General features: G+C 35.9%; 2 protein-coding genes across 16 annotated transcripts in view; both read left to right on the top strand.

Moving 5' to 3' along the window:
• Positions 1–1,561: 1,561 nt before the first annotated feature.
• On the top strand, positions 1,562–12,328 carry EDTP (Egg-derived tyrosine phosphatase). The gene is made up of 11 exons (XM_074137930.1): positions 1,562–1,758; positions 2,697–2,753; positions 2,837–3,147; positions 3,404–3,676; positions 5,499–5,721; positions 6,058–6,383; positions 6,458–6,649; positions 7,155–7,466; positions 8,742–8,837; positions 9,362–9,454; positions 10,814–12,328. The coding sequence occupies exons 1-11, from the start codon at positions 1,672–1,674 to the stop codon at positions 10,977–10,979; spliced, it is 2,136 nt and encodes a 711-aa protein (XP_073994031.1). The 5' UTR covers positions 1,562–1,671; the 3' UTR covers positions 10,980–12,328.
• Positions 12,329–14,508: 2,180 nt separating this feature from the next.
• LOC141459173 (uncharacterized) overlaps positions 14,509–21,328 on the top strand; it is a 28,928-nt gene continuing 22,108 nt past the window's right edge. For 9 of the 15 annotated variants that reach the window (XM_074137919.1, XM_074137928.1, XM_074137927.1 and 6 more), the window contains exons 1-3: positions 14,616–14,755; positions 19,374–19,772; positions 19,964–20,328. In XM_074137919.1, the coding sequence (XP_073994020.1) occupies positions 19,388–19,772; positions 19,964–20,328 (750 nt within the window). In that variant the 5' untranslated portion in view covers positions 14,616–14,755; positions 19,374–19,387. Of the gene's footprint in view, positions 14,756–15,214; positions 15,410–19,373; positions 19,773–19,963; positions 20,329–21,328 lie in introns of all 15 variants that reach the window. The other 6 variants (XM_074137921.1, XM_074137915.1, XM_074137922.1 and 3 more) reach the window with 6 other exon arrangements.

Raw genomic sequence — 21,328 nt, 5'->3', positions numbered from 1 at the left:
ATGGTAAACCCCCCGATTTTCTTTTTGTGCATTTCTTGAACGCCTGAAAAAAATAATGGGATTTTGTTTAAAAAAAAAAAAGACATCCTAAAAAACAAAATCAATTGTTTATTACTTTTTGTGATCTTTTTATACGTGCTCAATATAAAGCCCATTGTGATAAATTGTATGGCATCTTTTTACCAATAATTTTTCCTAGTTCATACCACTACTGAGTAGGAAACAAAAGACTTAACATTCTAGTTAAGGGTTTGGTGTAGTAGTAATAAGTTCGGACCAGTAAGTGAAAGATCCTCATTTCAAGTCCTAAGTGTAGCTAATTTTTATTTTTGGTAAAATTTTAATAGTAAAGTATAAGCTTCCGTACCCTGTCCAGGACACCTAATTTGGTAGTTAAGACACTCCTGAAAAATAGAGGAATACTTTACATTTATACAAGTTAGAGAACTAAGTATTCTTCCGCAAAGAAAATTTGGTACGTACCGAGAAAAAAAGTTCAATGACAATTTATATATATATATATATATATACTTATGTAAGAAGTGTGTGGCAGAACATAACGTGCTAGAGATAAACTTCACGTTAGATTATATATGGAGGACATATTATCAATTTGTAAATGACAGATTTCATTGAGAATCAGGACTGGTCACTTCCTTACCTCCTTCCTCCAATTTTAATCTGAGCCTACTACTCTCACTCCTGCCTTCTATTCTGACAGTTCTGACCACCTCAGCCTGTTTTTTTTTTTCAGTATTTTCAATTGCTGGCTTGAGATCGACATTTGCTCTGATTACTACAGTACGTAATCTGCCTCTCCTAGTTTTGTCTTCTTCTTTCTTTAAATAGTGCTTTTCGAAGCTTTAGAATGCCGGTAGATGTTTGGTAGTCAATTTCCACGACTCACTGAAATAGGTATGAGTGTCTCTAAACATTTTCGCATTTTTCTTTTTAACTTTTCGACGTTTAAGAACCTCTCCTGAACGCATTATTAATTTCTTAAAAGAAAAGAATACCCAATTTGAAGAAATTTAGTTATTTTTTCAGCTTTTTATTTAGTTTAGTTACATTTGCATATTTAGTTATTTTGGGTATATATTTAGTTATTTAGTCATTTATTATTTATTTTTAGGAAATCACCGTACTGCTTTTTTCTACACTTGCCTCAGTAAATGACTACCAGATACTGGCCTAACATTTCTCTGGAAAAGTTGAGAGAAAAGTACTGTGCTTTATTTGGAACTCCCCACAGTTAAATTCTTTAGCCGATCGCGCTTTGAGGCTCCTTTTCACTTTCTTACTCTAAAAAACACCCTTTTTCAAAATTTTTGGAATGTTTAGAGTTTAACAATTTAACTGTTCTTTTTTAATTTTTTATTTTATTTTATTTTAAATAAAAAACGGATCAATAATCCAATTTACAAAAACAACAATAATAATAATTATAACATTAATAATACAAATAGTTCAAAGAAATTGTTGACATCTGGCTTTAATGAAAAAGTACTTCAGTTTTGTTGCTAGTTGCTATTACTATGTACCTGTTGGCTACCCTGACTAGTGTTACATTAGTTTGTTTTGTTGTTAGACTTCTGGACTCTGGACAATGTGTGCTCCAGTGAGGACGTTCAAAAGTAGTATTGTAAAATTTATGTTGCATATTTAAGTGTTATGGAGGAAATAACTGTTGGAGAGATTCAAGAATTACTCCAGCATTTCTCCAGGAATACATTTAAAGCTCGTGACTGTGATGCTGTTGTAAGTTGGTGTATTTTTAATTGGCAAACCTTAGTCGTAGAAAAGAGTTTAGCCTATCTCAAAATTTCCTACTCCGCTTCTTAATTAGCCAATATTCATTAAGATTTTTATCCATTATTGTTGAGGCTGTGGAAAGGGAGCAATCTTTACACTGCCGAAAGTCTCTTTCGTCCCAAATAGCTTCCCCAATAACCCTGTCCTTCTTGGGCAGTATTCTAGGAAATCTTAATGCGAATAAGCCCGACAGTAACTTGACGGTTAACAGCCTAATCTCATCCATCATCATTCTCAAATAGACCAGCCATGATTAAGCTGTTTCTTCACAAGCTATACGAAAGCGGTCTCGTTATAAACCCTATTATGTATTTGAAGTACTCAGTAAGGGTTCCAATTCTACTGTTCGGCCACCGTATCAGCATTTTGCATTCCAGCAAAACCATTTGTTGGTATAAATGCCGTTTAGACCATGCCAGAAAACTCGGACATGATGGCCAATAACACCGATAAATAGTAAAGGCGCCCAAGTTTTCTAAACGGTCACTTTTCCCCGAAATTCCCTCGTATACCTGCGATCCAGACTGAAAAAAATTTGTTGAATTTGATTACAAATTGGAATGTAAAGGCTAAAAACACGTGTCAAGTGATCTCTGGAATACCTTTGTTCAAATCTCACCAAATAAATTTCCACCATTTGAATATCGTGTCAAACCAGTCCACATTAGAATAATACGTGCCAGCCCAAACAGTTTGCCAACTCCAGATGTATAAAAATCATCTTTCCCTTAAGTATTTAAACACCGAACAGTAAAGTCACACTTCCCTAATTCGCTAAAAGGGATTGCCATAAAATGTATAAACATGCAGATGGGCTAAAACTGTCAGACAAAGTTATTTATTAAATTTGAGACAAAATTAATATTTCCGTTGTTTGCTTTCAGTGCCAGAGAGTGATGCAAAAATGCATTGAATTGGTATCTTTTGATTATAGTTACGTAGTAAGTTATATTATAATTTTGTCGCTTTTGAGGTAGTTGGCAATTAGCATTAACATTTTGTTCACTGATTTTCATTTATGTAGATAATTAGTAATTCGAATGGCGAACTTAGCGCACACTATCCGAGCCAGCTCATCGTTATGGAGTACGAGCGTACTAGCCACAATGGCGCGGCACCCACCACAGTTGCAAGCAATGGTACGCCTTCCGCACAGGAAGATCCGCAGCCCGCCGGCATCGAACAGCCTTCCACACCCTCACGAAAACCCTCCTTTTTCGAGTCTGTGCACGACATTGCTAGACTTAAGGAACTGTTCAGCAAGGCAAGGTTTGCCAGATGTAGAGCGAGATTCCCGCTACCTGTCATACTGTATAAAGGAAAAAATATTTGCAGGTATCTTATCCTATCGTATGATTATTTTTAATGTTATTACTAATTTAATGTAAACGGCGTACAGCCAAATAACTGGCCGCCTAAAATGAGTTTTGTGATCTATTGAAACAAAAAAACGTATTGGAGTGGAGATTAGTAAAAGTTAGTAGTTTCATTAATATAAATATTTGTATGTGTTTAAAACTTTTTTTTTTATTCCCACAATTATTTTTAATATATATATATGTAGGTATATTATCTAGTTTTTCCAAAACAGATCGGCAACTCTGTCTGGTGGACCGGAAATATACGGTCGGTCGGGCTTAGACTATCTGTTCTGCGGCGACGACCCATGCGAGCCGCTGGATAACATGTCGCCCACACTGGGACAATGCGATACCTCAATGCACGGCGACCCCCAGCCCCAGCAGGGCGACTGGCAGTTGTTCGACCGCGTGCGCAGTCAGGATATCCGCTTGCTGCATACACTCAACGTTGGTGCTATTATCGATTTTATGGTGGAGAAGAAAAAAGTTAAATTCGGTGTCAAGTAAGTACTCTTGTGATACCATTGTATGAGTGAGAAATGGACATCCGAAAAACTGATGTATTTCTGGTTTGGTTAGTTACTGGACATTAAAAAACCTGACTGACAACTTCTTCACTCGCTTCAAAAAACCGTTATGCTTAAATAAGTGATGTGTAATTTTATAGTGTAATAAATTCAGTTTAAGACTGCGGTGGGTCCTGAACTCCTAGGTACGGTTGCCAAATGATGGCTCATTATGCCCACCCCTTTTATAGGTGCAACCAGGATGTGCAAATGCTTCGTTAAAGTTCCGCCTTTTTAAAGGATCTGGATTAACCAAGTATTTGTTTTGAAATATGAACTCCTTCGGTCTCAAGGTCCCAAAAATCTCATTTCCCACTCTAGCTATTGCAACGAAGTCTAACAGGATTTTAGAGCCCACGTTTTCTTCGGCCTGACATAAACTGCGCAGAGGTTCTAGGTTAATTAACCCAACCTTACGAGATGCATCCTAGCCAAATGTATTCTAGAAGCAGGTCCGTCGCTTGATTAATCAGGTTCTTAACTAGTTTAAATGTCTCCTCGGATCTGATTTTGCACAACATTGGCATTAGCCTCTTACTGTATTAGGTCCCTGGACATTTTTTCTCAATAATTGTCATGTTTTCTCTAAAGCCATTGCTTAATAGTCGCTTCACGAGCTCATGGTTGTACCTAGGGCAGGTTTAGAGTAATGAATGTAGATACTGCATCATTCCTATGCAGTTGATCAACTACTTCCTTTTCCCTCATGCCAGCAAGTCCCGGCATCCATTCAAGTGCAACTTTATTGCTCTAAAAAAGCCGCATCTAGGTCTTCTGCTCTCCCAAACAAGAAATGAAGTGGTTTTAGATGCTACCTTTAATGCACCCTCATTATCTTTCTTTATTTTTTAAAGCCTTTACTCAGGTTTTACTCATCTCACGTCTTATTTTTCTGAAAGGTAAAGGTGGATGTTAGTCGTGAGAGAATGCTTAGTCGAATTGAAAGTGCATCCATCTTAGAGTTATGGTTGACAACTCAGCTCGACATACAGTACTACGCATTTTTACTTAGTTGAATAATTGTCACATTATTACACGATTGCAGATAAGTTGAGTATATCGGGTTACTTGGCTGATAGTTGCGTTTAATTCCTTTGAATTAGAAGTATTTCTGACACTTGGAGGCAGCATCAAGAAAGTGTGCTAGTGACCCAGCATCAAGGAAGGTCTAGGCGGCTGTGAGCAGACTGAGGTAGTAATTTGACAATATCCCATGTGGAATCTGAAGCCAGTGTTTCATTAGGGTGGTGGGTGAAGAAGCAGCCCAGTTGTCATGAGCAAACTTCTTTTGCTCCGATTCGCTAACCCGTAGTTATACAGTCTACCTTCCGCTGCAGCTAACCTCTAATCTAAAGAATATTAGCTTAGAACAAACGCCATCAGTTTTAGTAAGAGATTTGGCAAATCTTAGTAAAATGGTATCAGGACCCTGTCTTTGCCCGGAACGTAGAGCTGTGACTTAATGATTAATGATCACCGTGTCCCTGTGAATGGTCTTAAACTAGTGAACCGTACTCTTGATTGCCCCAGAGGGACAGTAGTACGAATTTCTTTCAGACATAGCGACAATTAAAAAACTTATAAATTCACAAATTTCAGTTAATACAGTTCAAGCGCAGCCAGACCCTCATGTGACCCTTAACGAATAAAGATGGCTTACTCATTTTCTTACACACACTTAGTATATTGTTAGTCTTAGTTACATTGACTAATCGACGTAATTACGTCAATTTGTAATAATAATTCACTGCTTTTTCAGTGTTACGTCCTCCGAAAAAGTTGACAAGGAAAATAGATATTCCGAGTTCACAATAATATCTTTACCATATCCTGGGTGTGAATTCTTCAAGAAGTACAGAGACAATGACTACGTGGCGAAAGGTTTAGTGTTCGATTGGTCTCAAGGTCATGTTGACGCTAACATTGGCATCCCAGACGATAACATCGCCTCTCAGTTGAAGATAGACTGGCACAACTACAAGGTAGAAACTAGAAACGCTTCAGATTTTGTGTAAATTTTGTCGAAAACATCATAATCAATTTTAGAAAGCTTAAACAGTCAATAACCACGCTATTTGTAACATTTCTTTAGAATAATAAAAATATATATAATTTTTAGGTATTTCTGTAGAATCTGAGGGTTTAAATTTTAAGTTTAATTTATCTAAAGATGAAAAGGGAGACGGGCACTTACTGATTAAATAACCTAAAACATATGTTTTTTTATAACAGTATTCCCACCTCCTATATTTACGGGGTGTAAACTTAATTGCAATAAGAGAAAGTGTGTTAGAGTTTTTCTTCATGGAAACTTTCAGATGTGGGATCTGGTGAAGTTGACGCAGAACTACATGCAGCTGGTGCTAAAGTACGTGGTGGAGGGCCGGCTTGGACTGCTGATCCACTGCATCTCGGGCTGGGATCGCACTCCGTTGTTCGTGTCACTGCTGCGGCTCTCGCTCTGGGCGGACGGCGCAATCCACCAGACACTTTCGCCTCAGCAGATTCTTTATTTCACTATCGCATACGATTGGATGTTATTCGGACATAATCTTGAAGATCGGCTAAGCAAGGGAGAAGATATATTTTTCTTTTGCTTTTATTTCTTAAAGCACATAGTTGGAGAAGACTTTAGTATCTCTAGGTACTCCAATTTCCCATTTTAAATATAATGGTCTGATGATCAAAATCTTATAATCTAACAAAGAACTCTTCCAGATGGACTTGTAAAACTCGTGGGAGCTCTGTCTTGAGAACAGATTCGGATTCACAACTTGAAGGACTTCTGCTAGATGCTGATGCACCGATTAGTTCTCAGGATTCTAACGTCAGTCTGAACAGCTCGTGGAGCTCGATCAGTTCCAAGAGTCAGGATACTCCTCCAGTCTACTTTCACTCTGATGACCACAGGTGAGCTAGTGTTATTTGTTTGCTCTCTTCTCATGACCACACGCTTGTCGCAGCATTTCGACCATGCAAACACAAATCACTTCTTACCCCAAATTACAAAAACATCATGCATAAAAATCGAAAAATTATTTGAATTTTTAATTTGATGTTCTGGAACGATCCAAGTCTACCACTTTGTCAAGTGTTTCTACTTCTTTTGGTAAGGTAAGAGGAATTAATGCAAATTTGAAATTTTGCGTGCAGCTGAAGAAGCTGGACGTAGAAGGCTGCCTCCGACATTCTAGGCGGATGCAACAACTGGCAGATCTGCTGACGAACTGTCATTCAGAGAACTTTAGACTCTTAGGTTTTAACCGGTAGTTAGAATTTAGATACCCCAAAACGTTGTTAATTTGAGAAAATGATTATGAGGTTATTCCAAATTTTGTGTACCCTTTCATGTGCTATCTCAGTAACATCTAAAATTTTAGTAGAGTTAGTTAATGATGATTGCTTTTGCGTTTAGCTGTGGAAGTGGACTGACCGGAAATAACTCTTGCTGCGATGGAAGTGGTAGCAGTGTGATACACGTACTGCCCACGCCTGTGGAGAACGGCGTGGTTGTGTTGGAAAACAGTGTGAGTTGGAGCGGCAGTGGGCCGCCTCCCACTGGTTATCCACACATAGTGCAAGTGACTAGTGCTTCATCTACCAGTCCCAGTACTTACAGTAGCGTGACTAGAGCACAGACATCCAGGACTAGTCCTGTTGCAGTTCCTTCTCGTGCCTCATCGTTAAGGCATCGCAACGAATCTACCAGCTCTCTCTCTACTGGCAGGTAACTGTTACATAGTCAACTTAATTAATACAATTTTGGTAGCCGGGCGCCATTACGGTTTCTTTTGTGGCTATGGAGTTGTAGCAACCTGCACGGTTAGTCCAGCATAAAATTGTTGATTTTTGTCATTTTATGTTTATTGTTTTGCAATCAGAACAGCAGCCAAATCCCCTTTACACAAAACCAGGAGCTTGTAAACTGGGAGACCTGTATCGTTTTGTCAACTTTATGGTGCATTACTACTGCACAGCATAATTAGTGTGGTATGAGTGAATAGAGCGCTCTTTATTTGGAGTGAAAACTTTTTGTGAAACATCATTTCAATTAACGTCAATAAAAACAAATATGTTCCAATATAAAAAATATTGAAAATGCTATGAGGCCTCCAATAACAAATATTTATCCCAGATTTATTTTATTGTGTGAAGGTAAACAAGCACATCCTTCTCATTACAAATAATTAAACGATTTTAATACGAAACATTTTTTATGGTTTTCTAGTTTTACAATAAAAGTTTATTTGTGATAATTTAAAATAAAATTTTATTTATGTTTTTTATTTTTAAGAAGTGTTGACTTCTTAAAAATATTTTAAGAATATTTTTCTAAATATATAAACCTAATAAAATTAATATACGGTTTTTTATTTTTACAAACTTCAATTTTTTTCCTGTTTAAAAAAATCGAGGATAAATTTAGCGGTGTTCCTGCCTGATGTTTTCATATATTCGCTTATATATATAATCATGTCCAAATAAATCGACCTGTAGCCTTAAATCGACTTGTAGCCGAATCATTGGGTGTTCGGATATAAAGGGGTTGGCAAGAAATGTTCACTTTAAAAAGGGGTCGCGGTCGCATAAAAGTTTAAGAAGCACTGCCCTACAAAAATCCTCGAAGATTACAACATCTATGCAGACATTTGTGCTGACATTTTTAGAGTGCAGCATAAGTCATTAGCGGGAGAATAAAGAGAGCGTAAAAATTTAGCTGACTCCTGCTCAAATCTGTAAATTTCTTAATATCTGTACAGTTATTTTGAAAATGTGGTGGCATGGAGTAGAAATTGATCGCTTGCGGGACAAATCCTGGTAGGACCCAATAATTTTGATCTAGTATTCTGAGGAAATGTATCTTTTCACTGGCTTCCCAAAACATTGTCGTCGTCTTTGTTTACTCTTCTTAGTTAGATTTTAGCACAACAGACTCTTTTTCAATTTAATAAATAAGTTACTAAAACACGAAGTTTTGCCACTTAAATATTTTTATTTCCAGCTGGCAGTTTATTTCTGGTACAGGCAGCCTCCGTGGTTCTGGATCTAACTCCACGTGTGGATCTCACATTAGTTCGAATAATTCAAGAACTCCCTTGTAAGTTTCATTTAAAATAATGGGATGAGTCAAAAGAATTGGTTATCATTTTAGTAAAACCCTCATTTCTCAGATATAATAACATTTTCTACAGTTTTTTTGAAGACATAATTAATTCGATGTGGAATTCTCTCGTGTGTTAAGACATTTTCACGAAAGGGAAGAGTAATAATGATTAACTGGTAACACACTATTTTCCTGAGCACAATAAAGTTCATTTTAGGTTCTTTGACGTGTTTAATGAAATTAATTAAAATAGGAATTGTGATGCAAAGGAAGCTGTGATGCGTTTAAAGTTGTGGTCAGTATGTAATTAGAATTTAACACTGCCAGCCAAGTTTAGATCTTAAGTTCATTTAGATGTGATAACCATCTTTTTATAATAATAGTAAAGTCTTCATTTATTTGATATACTTTGTACATATTTTTATCTCAGAAATAATCTTTTGACTTATCCTTAATTCAAAAATAATTCATGCAAAATCTCAACAGTCAGAAAGAGACAATTTATTATTTCTTTGCAGGAGTGAAAATCAATTTTTAGGAGAATCTACTACAACAATCATAGAAGATGATTGTTTCATTTATAATACCAACATCACTGACGCAGTGCTGATGTAAGTATTCAGATAGCCGAAAAAATCATACCCTTGCGTTGGAATACCTCAACATCGTACACTTACCTTCGCTCCAAGTACCATGACTTAACTCTGACGGAAGTTGCCTGTAACATTCATTAAAGCCGAGGCAGTGAGGAAAGACAGCCCGTTGCAAACATTATTCAGCTAGCTTGCGGCCTCACTTTCTTCTCCTATACTAACTTTCATTCATTTCCAATTTTAGAAATTCGGTCATACAGGAAGTTGAGGAATTCGTTCTGGATTTTCGGAGAGTAAAATACAAATTATCTACACAAAAAATTTGAGCAATTAATACAAATTACAATTTGAAGTTCAAAAGAATTCTGTTTAGTTATCATCAGAGAATTCGTTACGAAGGTTTTGGTAAATCTTGAGCTGATAATTTCCTGAAAGTATTTTAGTTGAACATTCCTGGTAGGTAATTAATTTCATTGTGGTTGCCTGGATTAGCTGCTGTGTGGAGCTGTTAAAATTTTTCTAATTGCCTGCACGCTTTCACTCCTTCAACCTTATCTATTTTTCAACATTCTGTTACTTCTTGTATTGCGATTGGGCCAAATTTTCCAGATTGACTTTAAATACTGTGAGATCTCTTAAATGAATAAATTATTTGTACCGTATATAGGTATGATTACATTACACAAGATGTGTATCCAAAACTAAAAATTGCAGACTGCTTAGAGTGGGTACTCCGTTTAGGAATACCATTGTCGCTTATGAGACTAGGTTTCAGTCGAAATTTCTCGAAAGTAAAGTGCGACTTACTGAACTTTTCTTTATTTCAAATTGCACGACTTTCTTGTAGATGTTCCAATGATTTTAAATTAGCATCTTAAGAAAACATACAAAATTCTATCTTTTTTCATTTAAATATTTTTCCTGGGAAATGTATTTTTGGGCAGTTCGGAGGAAACTGAATCTTAAGCCTCTGCAGTGCCTAAGCCTAGATTATACAGATCTAAATTAGATTACATTAATCTTTGTGTTGGTCCTCTTCCCCCAGATACCATCGAAAAGTGGCTTAATGTAGTTAGGAAAAGCCAAAAGATAGGAAAAAGTTTCTTTGTTCAAAGCTCCGATTTTTCTCAATCGTTCTTATGTATTAGCTTCTTCGATATACAAGTGCAGAAGTATCATATCGCAAACTATTATCGCATTAAGTCATACTAAGAGCTTTGTTTGAAATTTTAAATTTGTCGGATTTAGGTGACCAAATTTTGTGTAAGGCAAACAATTTTGTAAGAATTCGGTGTCAGGGTCAGTTAAAATTGTAGCCATTACAGCAAGAAAAAGTTCAGTATTGCCACTATTTTAATGATATTTGCTTATTTGCAGGAGACGCGAACGTCTGCGCAATGTGCGTACACTATTCTACAACTGTTATTGCTCAACTGTGGGATTTAAACTGAAGGATGGTTCGGAAGCAAGCGGTTTAGGGCATATTTTAGGAAATTTTGCTGAAAAAGTTGGCATCATTTCTGGACAGAGAACGTCGCTCTGACAGTTTGTCTGCATATAAAGAAAAAAACCATATTTACAATCATGATAACAATAAGCAAGTGTGCCTCAAGAAACTGCCTAGTGCGTGGACAAAGTGTAACAACTTTTACAGTAAACAAGAAATCATTACAGTGTTTTAAAAACGTCAAGGTGGCTGTGGATTATTAAAGACAATGTATTGTTTGTTTTGGAATCATTAATGTTGAAAAAAATTGTTGAATTCAAGCAAACAGGGCTTTCCTGATTAGAAGTTGCAAGAGACATTAGCATGTACTGTTGACGTCGTTTAGTTCCTTTTTAGAAACAAATCTGGAGTGCAGAGGTACTCCACAGAATTTAAGTGTACTTGTTCCAATCTTCAACGCATAATTGCTGTCACAGTTTGATTTATTTGCAATCATAAATGACCAATGTATGCCAGACCTACTAATTTTACTATTAGATATTACTTGGAGTTGCTGTAACGAAGGTGATGCAGTGGTCAAATAAGCACACCTCGCCAGACAGCACTCTGACAACAGCAGTACAGCACTGCTCGCTGGATGACACTTTCCTTTTGGCTTATGCCCGCTCAACCTAAATTTAAACTGCTACTCCAAAACATATTTTTTTTTTTTGCAGTGGTCTGATACTCCGAAGCAAAAAATTTTTCATCTTAGTTTGGAATTTACAAAAATTCTTTTACAATTTTAAATACCAATTTGGAAAATGAATTCAAATAAGTCTGGTAGCGCAACTGGAAATAGTGCCTTAAGTCTTCCCATTTATATTGTTTAAAAGATTCATTCAATAAAAATTATGTATGGCATCAAAATTTGTTTGAATTCATTTTTTAGTTTAGTTAGGGGAGAGGAGCGAATAGAAAACAGTTAACTTATACTAGCTGAGGTCCGCAGTCTTGGCTTGCGGAGAGCAGGGCTACTCTATCACACACCCACTTGAGAACCGAAAAGCTGAAGTGTGATTTCGCTGGGCTTGTAGTAACATCTTGCTGTGTGTTTCAGCTAGAATAGCTCCGCTAGACGTTCTGCTGACGATCTTACATGCTACATTGTGATCCCCGTATATCTCTTTGTGGCGAACCATGTCATTGTTTTAACTGTATGTTTAATGTATCTTATGCTGACCTCAAATTTTATACAATGTTTGAAAACTTAATGCCGTTGAGTGATCTTTGTACTTTTTGTTTTCAATTGAAGAGTGAAAAAGGAAAAAGTTTCAAGTACTGTGCAAAGATGTAACAATAATGTATCACTGCCAATTATTTCAAAATTTATTTTTATGACGTAGCAGAAGTAACTAAGAAGGAGAAAATAGATATTCCAACTAATACATTGTTTACATACTGAACTAGTTTACTTTTATTAACCTTCCTTACAAATGAGCGAGGGAATGTGGCAAGACGCCGCTTACTGTTGTACTGCAGTCCGCACATTCAGTGCTTTAGTTACAAATAAATATCTTCACTCAACACGCAACGATTTTCTTAAAACTTCGTGTACACATCATTTTTTTTTTTTTTTTTTTTTTAGTTGGTAAGACTAGGCGGAGTGACTGATTTGTTTAAATGTAATTTATCGATTTATTGAAGAGTAAGGTGCTTCTTTATGATTAAATAGGTATTTTTTATTGCACTTTATGTAAATAGCTTTGCTCATTATTTTATCTCGCGCCAATAGGTTGAACTTCTCATCCGTTATCGTTGAGTAATTCACAGGCAGGTATGAGCGCAAGCTCTGGTACTACCCAGGTAGATTAAAACAAACAGAACACATAACTTGTATTATACATCTATCGCTTTTAGCTAAAACATTTTTTAGAAAAATTCATTACGGGGAGAGGCAAATTGGTGACTCTTAGATCTCTTTTAGTCAATTCAATATGATTCTATAACATTTATAAGAATTGAATGTGATGCCAAAATTCTGTGGAAAGAATACGCGAACATATAAAGTTAAAAGATGCCACGGGTTTCTTTAATGCAGTAGACAAGTAACTTTAAGAAATCTGTTCCCAGAAATTGTAAAAAAAAGTAGTTGTTACTTTAAAAAGCAGAGTAAGCAGTTAAATAAAATAAATGAAAATAGTTTTTACAAATTAGTCTGAAATTGTTTTTTCCGAGATTTTTATCATTGTCTTAAGACTGAAGGTTAACCGCTAAAGGTTAAACTAGAACTTATTGCAAATTGTGAAATTTCTGAAATTTGATGCTTCATCAAAGAAAGAGTTTTTTAGCAGGGTTCATGTTTAAAAGGGTTAAATGGTGTAGATGGACTTTCCTATGTATTTTAAGGAAGGCATGCAAAAAGGTATACGTAGAAACATGCTATTTCTGCATCTTTTATTCTTTGCTGAACCTCACCAATAATTTAAAATAAATATTATAGATGGGTCACAAATTGAAGCCAACCATCTTTTTAGCACAAATACCAAATTTTAAAAAAAAGTTATATAAACTGCGGATGAAAGAAAGTCGATTAAAATTTTGAGTGACTAAAATTACTGTTGGGGTCTAAGAAAGATAGGTTACGTGTACCCAAAAACGTAACTGGATGATTGCCTGTGATTATCAAAACAGAAGCAGAAGACATCGAAAATTGACGAAGTTCAGAGAAATTTTCGTATACAATTCCTTTCATTAAGGTTCAGAAAAAAATTATAGCTGAGCTTAACTAAAATTGTATTAATTTAAGCAGAAATTTAAGAACATTTAATGCATTCCTCCTGAAGAATCTTCAGAGCTCTACTGAATGTATTAAAGCCCTCTCACATTTTTGATGTCAAGGTAATACGACACATTTTCAATCAACTTTTTTGTCAAGACTTGGGGATGGCCATTCGAGTAAATGTATAACGTTTCTTAAGAATCTAGCCGCACTAGGTCTTCTTAATCTTATCCCGCGGTTGCAGTCATTCATAATACTTAATATCTGTTTTAATAAAATGTCATATGCGGAATTCGATCTGGGGATCTTCTACTTACAAAGCCACGCTCTTGACCATTAGACCAACACCCGCCCCTCCCTGGCAAGAAATTCTAACTGTAAACACAGGCCAAGAAGTTTTGCATATAGGGTACAACATGATGTGATAAGTTGCTTATATTTGATGATAAAACAAATTTATTCTGATTCTCCCACAACCATTACATTACACTACATTTTTTAAAATCTTCAATTGTTTTTTTTCTTTGCGTCACAAATTACATTTTTTGCGGTCAGAGGACCTCCTAAAACGTGTATTTCGGGTAAAATTAATATTGAAAACCGTCACGAATAAGATAAAATTGTAATTAAGATCTTATATATGTCGAACTACTAAATTAAGAGTCGTAAATAGGAGACGAAAGCTCATTCTTTACTATTTACATTCTAACCAATAAAAGTAGCTACACGCAGGATTCGAACTGGGGGCTCCGCTTAGTTCGCGCTCTAGATCTAGCGCACTGCACTACTGAAGGCGTCCCCCCCGTACCGAATGTTAAATTTACTAGAGACGAAAAATTAGTCAGCCAGAGCAACATATAATATCAATTTGCTGAAATGTCGCGGGACAAATGGTGAGGTGGGCACTAATTACAGAAGTTGTTGGTGTACAAAGTCAACACTGAACTGCATGTTAAGCCTGAGCACTGCAACATAACAAACGTGAGGTAATCAGTAGGTGGACGCTAATAGTCGCAATACAAAATGTTTTAATAATATGTGAACTCTAAAAGGGAAAATTTAATTAGCCCAAAGGTTTATTTTAAGTTGATCTAAACGCATAGTTTTATTGGTAAGTTTTTAAATATTGCTAGTGTATCTAAATATTTGTTCCAACGAGCCTTCATATTATAATAAAAGTGTGCACTAGGCAAAATATTTAGTTTAGTTCTTTTTCCAAAGTATTGAAACAGGTTTTATTAATTTTTTTCAATTTACAAGCATTTTCACTCGTTAAAAAAGTTATGTAATTTGGGACCGTGAGAATTTGCAGATTTTGTTATCAGTTCAAGCCGGGCTTTTATCAGTTAGTCAAAAATTCCCCAGAAAGACTCTATCATGCCTTGTATACCCTGCGTATAATTAAAATTTACATTAGGTGCCCAGAATTAACTAAAAAAAACTGTCCAAATAAGGTACAAGCTGTTGCAAACTCGTACCAATAGCGCGGCGGCCTTTTCTCTAGTTCGTTGACAGATATGTTGTATCATTCAACTTTGAGGAGTATTTTTATTTTAACCCAAGAAAACAGTTTCAGTGCTGTTAACTAAAATGGAAGCTTCATGATGTTCGCTTTGGTGTTGCAAGAATAGTTGCTGCTGTCATCGTTGAAGGTGAATACCTTAAAAACAAATCTTTATTAGTGCAAAGCGAGAATCAGATGCCAGTTCAGCGGCTGCTTTGTTGTAGCAAGTGAACGATGGTTTTTCAGGAATTCTTGTATTCTGTGAGTATCTCATGCTATCGCTTGTCTCGAACCTGTGAGACCATTCTGCATGTTGCGGCCCATATAGGCTCGCCTTCAAATTCATTCATCTGCTTGTACCGTTCTGGACTACTATGGGCCGAAAGTTAAGTGCTCTCTCCAAATTTATGAAATATGAAGGCTTTTAACCTAACTGAATTTTTGTAGTTTGTGCATTCTGCCAGATTTCCTAGCCAGTAATATTTGTACCGGTGACTAAACCGAATTCAAAAGATTGTAATTGCATAAATATCACTTTTAGGTTGGGCTGAAGTCGGCAAGTTTTTCTCCAGCTCCTGATCAAGTAGTTCATTTATTAAAAATATATGCATATATACCTGGATATAATTACTGTATCATTCTAAATAAGGTACCATCGTTTATTTCTAAAATACCATCGATGTTAGTATTTTACAGTATTTGAGCATTATCTCCGACTGAAAATCTGCTTTTCATAAAAATTATTTGTTAAATTTGCTTGTTTCAAGCACCTTGTTAAGGTTAGTTGTTGAGCTGCCATTATTTAATTAAAACTAGCAGCAAATAAACCCCTCATAAATCTCTTCGCACCCTAAAACAATCTTTTCAAAAAAAAGCGTTGAATTTATCCGTCGTTCGGTTGTTTTCTTTCATTTTGACCGTTTGCCTATTTTCATCCATCATCAGAAATAGATTCACCAGGTTGGTGTAGAGAATTCGACTTATTGCTTTTGCTAATTGTGGTGAACCTTAATCCATTTAAAACCAAGACATAAGACATTTTATTGAAGATTTACGTGTCACCATTCATCTCAGTTTTTATTGATTTATTTTTAACAAAAAAAAAAAGTATAATGTAATTGTTAATTCTTTAAATAATTGCTTTATATTCCCGCAATAATTATTTATTTCGGTTTATTAAATTTATTTTATTTAGTGTACTCTCTCATTTATTTATTGGTTTTTATCTGCATTGAATAAGTTGTGCATTTTTCTAGGTTTGATTTTTCCAACTTTACAATTTTGTTTTATTGTAATCTATGTTATACCTGTTTTTAAAAATGTTAGTTTTGAGAAATAAACTTAATCTTGTATGGAAATTGGAAGAAAATCTTGCATTAGTAGTAAGTATCAAGTCGTAAATTCTGAATTTTTTAGGAAGGCTTAGAAACTTTTTTTCCAACCACTTTCAACGCCGCACCTGTAATACTCTACCAAGGGAGCTAAATCCAGGCAGAAACTGTTTAAATAAATGTTACTTTCCTTGGATGTATTCTTATACATTCGATGTCCAGAAAATGTATGTATTAGGCGGGACCCTGGTTTGCGGAGTCAGCGTGCTCATGTCAGCTACTTGAGTGGGGAGAGTTGCGTGTCACATCTAATGCAATCCTCCATATTCATAGTTTACAGAAGTTGCTTGCAAAAATTTTCTTTACATATAATTTAGTTTGAATTTATTTGAAATATAATTTGATTGGTAAGTTTTTAAAGTTTCTACCTATTTTATTTCTACTTAACAGTCCTTTTTAAAATTGTTAACTGAACGAAATATTTAGTTTTTTGCTTGTAAATAATAGTAATGTTTATTTAATGCAAAGTATTTACATCAGATGAGCAGTTAAACAAAAAATACTTGATGGGCTTCAATCCGTCTGCATGAGTTGACTTATAATAAAAATCAAATTTATCCTTTAAACATTGTAATAACAAAAAGTAAACATTATAATAACAAAAAGTAAACATTGGAATAACAAAAGAAACAAATAATTATTTAAAAAACATGTTCAAACATAACAAATCAAAAGTTTAATTCTTCAATTAAGAATTTTCTATGTTTTAGTGCGGACTGTTGATACATTATTAACTTCTGAGCTAATCTGTGAATAATTCCAGAGAATAATTTTAGCCCGCAAGTTCTTCTCTCATTTTCATAATTACTGACATAAATACCTCGTATTTTTATATTGATGTGATGGTTATCACCTAATTCTAATTTTAATTCACTCTAACTCTTTTATTACTCAGAAAATCTTAGAAATTATTTTTTAGTCTTCGAAATTATTTATTGCGTTTGAGGAGAAGCAAAAACTTTGCTGATATAATTTATGTGAAGCCGAAGTGTACAATAAAAAAAGCGGATAACTATCTGTTTCCAGATAAAGTACATAATCGGGTGCCAAACTGGGAAGAGAAAAATGCCTTTTTTATGAAGTACCTTTGAAGTTTTTCCACTTCAGAACATTTTCCCCAATGTTGCCTGGGCTCCATCGCTCATTATAGATCTGAGTATCAAATCAAAAACATTATATTTAACATCCGATACCATCGTTCCTCAAAAGAGCATTCCAGATGAAATACCGAATTTGCAAGTTGTTAGTTTCTCATGAAAGTATTCTCTGATTAAAATTTGACTCAATTTAGTTCCTTAACTCTTAATTTTGTCTAGCATTCGGAGTTCATTATCAACACTTTTTGTTCATTTATTTAGTTGGTAATTCACTTGCCTCTCATGTATTGCACCACGACCATTCATTTATCTGCCGCTAGTCTATCATCTGCATATTACTATAAAAAAATGTGTGCATTTTTAGAAAGTAAACGTACTATGCTTACAATTCCTGGCAAACATAATACATCAACGTATTATGTTTTGTCTTGGGGTTTTATCCGTCATAGCACGTATGTCTACGTTATCCCTGATCAGACAGATCGTATTATCGTCTGGTGGAGTCGTTTGTTTGATCTATATGTGAAACAGGATTTTTGATCTTTTATAATATCTAATTAATAATTTACAATATCTAAGTATATAAACGTGGAGAAATGGAAACTGACCCACTTGAGTGTTTTGTGGTACCCCTAAGGTTGTAAAGAATGATTCATTTAATTTTAATTTTACATACTGAAGTCCATTCACAAAATATGAAGCAGGCCTTCAATAACGATCCGCCTATTTCGCGAGCTCTTAAGTTGTTCAGTAAGATATGGAAGGGAAGGGATTAGCTCAGTGGTAAGCGTGTACTGGGTTCCAATGCGGAGATCCGGGTTCGAATCTGGCTGCTGGCTCTTAGATTCCCATCCTAGGAGCTTCTTACAGCTCACTCACTGCCTGGTGATGGGCAGTGTTATCTGTAACGAGGGAACACTGTCCGGAGACCGGCTAAAAAAAGCTCCGGGTGCCAATAATCTCAGATGTTGACGCGCCTTAAATAAAAAACATAAAATCAAAAATTAGGTGTGGAGAGCTCGTTTTATCAAATGCCTTATTGAAGTCAGTGTAAGTGACATCAGCCTGATGACCTAGAAAGAAACTGTCGAGTACAAAAGATTGGAAACTCATTAAATTAGTATTTTTTTTTCTTTGTTTCATGAAACCATGTTGATTAAGGGTTGAGATTTGCTTGAACCATGGTGAGACCACGTCAAGAACATTGCTTTCGAATACCTTGGTAATATGGGGTGATAATTAGAAACACAACTTTTGTCTCCATTCTTGAAGATGGGCATAACGAGATTCATTTTAAAGCAGTCTGGGCATATCCCAAAACTAAGCGACTTATTGAACAATCCGGAAAAAGTAGGAGTTAAGGAGGAACAGAGATTCCTTTATGCTATTGAAAGAATATTATCAGTTCTCGGACCTCTCTTGACGTCAAGTGCATTGACTGTATTCTAAAGCATAGAGCTCTCTCTATAAACTAAGATGTAAAGGGATATATGTAAAAGGACTCAAGGAGCAAATGCGATGAATAGAGTAAGATGATGATCAAGTTTAATCAGATTCATAAATACTGTAGATAGGAGGCCTACAAAAATAAGCTTTATAAGAACCGTTATGAGATAACATTGGCTATAGTTGTTTGTATTTGAGTTACTTGGCTATCGCACTTGCGGCGGTTGCAAGGAAGAGAAAATTTTGTATCATCAAGTTTTGTAATCTTTCTCCATTAATTTTTTGTTACAGGCTCACTAAGGAAAATGGCTAAACCAAATCCTGTGTGGTCTCAGTTTGGTGCAGCGAACAGCGTGTGTAAGACTGGCTCCATGTGTAACAATCACTATCCAGCACAATCCTCTCAAGTGCATCAGACAAGTAATTTATCATCTGTGTATGGTATGTTTTATGATCAGAATTTAAGGCAAGAACCATCAAGAACAAGCAGCGGCCATATTGGCAACGGCAGTCACTACCTGGCGTCACAACAGGTGGGTCTTGCGGGTTCGATGCCGCTGAGCCAGCAGAGTTACGTTGGTCTACCGTTTTCCGCTTACTCTCTGCCGCTACCGCACAACTTCATCCATCGCCCTGTCGCTCACGTCGACCCCCAGAACTATCAGTATTTTGCCGGATCTCATAGTTATGGTAAGTTGCTTTTTTCTTTTCAGGTTTTTAATTTTTTTAAAAATTTTAATTATTATTATTAATTTTTATTCTATTTTTTGCTTAAGTGCTAGTCTATCATTAGAGAGTACTTAGTCATAAATACGGTAGCCGTACTCTTATCAGACGTTTTCTCTATATTTTGTCTAATATATTTTATTAAACGATTTTAGGAAGTTCTACATCGCGCAGAGTGACTCCTTATCAAAGAGGTGTTCGACCTGATCGAAGGAGAGCCCAAGAATCTGTAAGACGTGGTTTTGAACTAATCCGGCCAGAAATGGAAAACTCCAGAAGGAATGTACCCTTGAGGAATATGCTAGAACCAGTAGCTTCTTTATCCACAACTGGGATGCCACAGTCGTCAGTGGTAAGTGTTGGAGCAGCAAACGAAAGTATGACAGTGAGACAATTTCTGTCATCTTGGCGAGACCGGGACGAAGAGCTGCCCGAGCGGACCGCAGTGGTTGGCCACACTGAGAGTTATCTCAGCTCCTTAACACAAGCTTCACCATCGCTAAACGCTCCGCCCACACAGGTAAACTAAGTGTACCAGCGGTTGGCTTAACGCTTTTTCGTCGCACCATCCTCTCCAAACCACTGCACCTAGTTCCTACAATGCAATGTGAAATCACGCCTTCTGTTGGATTAACAGCGTCTTTCTCCACCAGAGCGAAGTAACCCGCACTTTAGGTTTATCCTTTTGGATCTTTCTAGGTTAATAAATATTTTTAATTTTTGCTTTCTTTTAAAAAGGAAATCAAATGCGTTGTAAAATAATACCTGCGACTTCTTCAAAATTAGTAGACTCTATGTTTGTCTAGCAGTGTTCCAGTATTTGTGTACATATATGATGTTGTCTAACAATCATTGTTTCAAAATGGTATTAAGAGCTAACTGAGCTCAAAATTGAAAGGATCGCTCTGAGATTTGTTTATATATATATATATATATATATATATATATATATATATATAAGCTTAAACTTGTGAGCTATTCAAGCTGATCACCCAGTTCCCTTGTCTTTGGCAGTATGTATATCTTCCTGTGCTCCAAACCCTATGTCATGCTGATATATCTTTCTTAGATTCGGCTGTTCCTTCTTGAGGTATCTCAAGGAATTACCTGTGTCCTCACTTTGGCTGTATAAACATTCCTAAAGCCCAACTTCCCGTACCTAACTCAAACTAATCTATCCTATTTTTGGCCGAACACAGCTTATTTGTTTATGAATTCTCTGCCTTGGCTGTGTGTGATCTCTTGAGGAGAACGTTAGAATGCCAGTTTAGAAACTATTTCTTCCTCCTTAATTCTTAACGAGAGGAAATTCTCTGAGGGACTGTCTGAGTTTCCGGTAGTAATGCATTGCCAATTGCTCCCAGTTAGCAAAGGCTGAAGGCGAGGATCTTCAGTCTGCCTTGACAGGAACTTGTCACTACGAATGCCCTTTAATGAATCGTCTCTAAATGTTTTTTGAAAGAGCTTCTCGTGTATACCTATTAGTGGTGCAGGACCAGATCTATGGGGCGCTAAGGAGT

This window comes from Rhodnius prolixus, unplaced genomic scaffold (genome assembly GCF_049639745.1).
Source record: "Rhodnius prolixus isolate KJV_2025 unplaced genomic scaffold, Rpr scaffold_11, whole genome shotgun sequence".
NCBI classification, from domain to species: Eukaryota; Metazoa; Arthropoda; class Insecta; order Hemiptera; family Reduviidae; genus Rhodnius; species Rhodnius prolixus.
Note: the sequence above shows the minus strand (reverse complement) of the source record. Positions and strands in the feature narration are given on the sequence as shown.

Excerpts from the sequence above, each read along its gene's own strand:
- EDTP (XM_074137930.1), top strand. The coding sequence starts at position 1,672 with ATGGAGGAAATAACTGTTGGAGAGATTCAAGAATTACTCCAGCATTTC. Across the intron at positions 3,677-5,498 it reads AAAGTTAAATTCGGTGTCAA|TGTTACGTCCTCCGAAAAAG; the intron begins GTAAGTACTCTT and ends CTGCTTTTTCAG. Across the intron at positions 5,722-6,057 it reads TAGACTGGCACAACTACAAG|ATGTGGGATCTGGTGAAGTT; the intron begins GTAGAAACTAGA and ends GGAAACTTTCAG.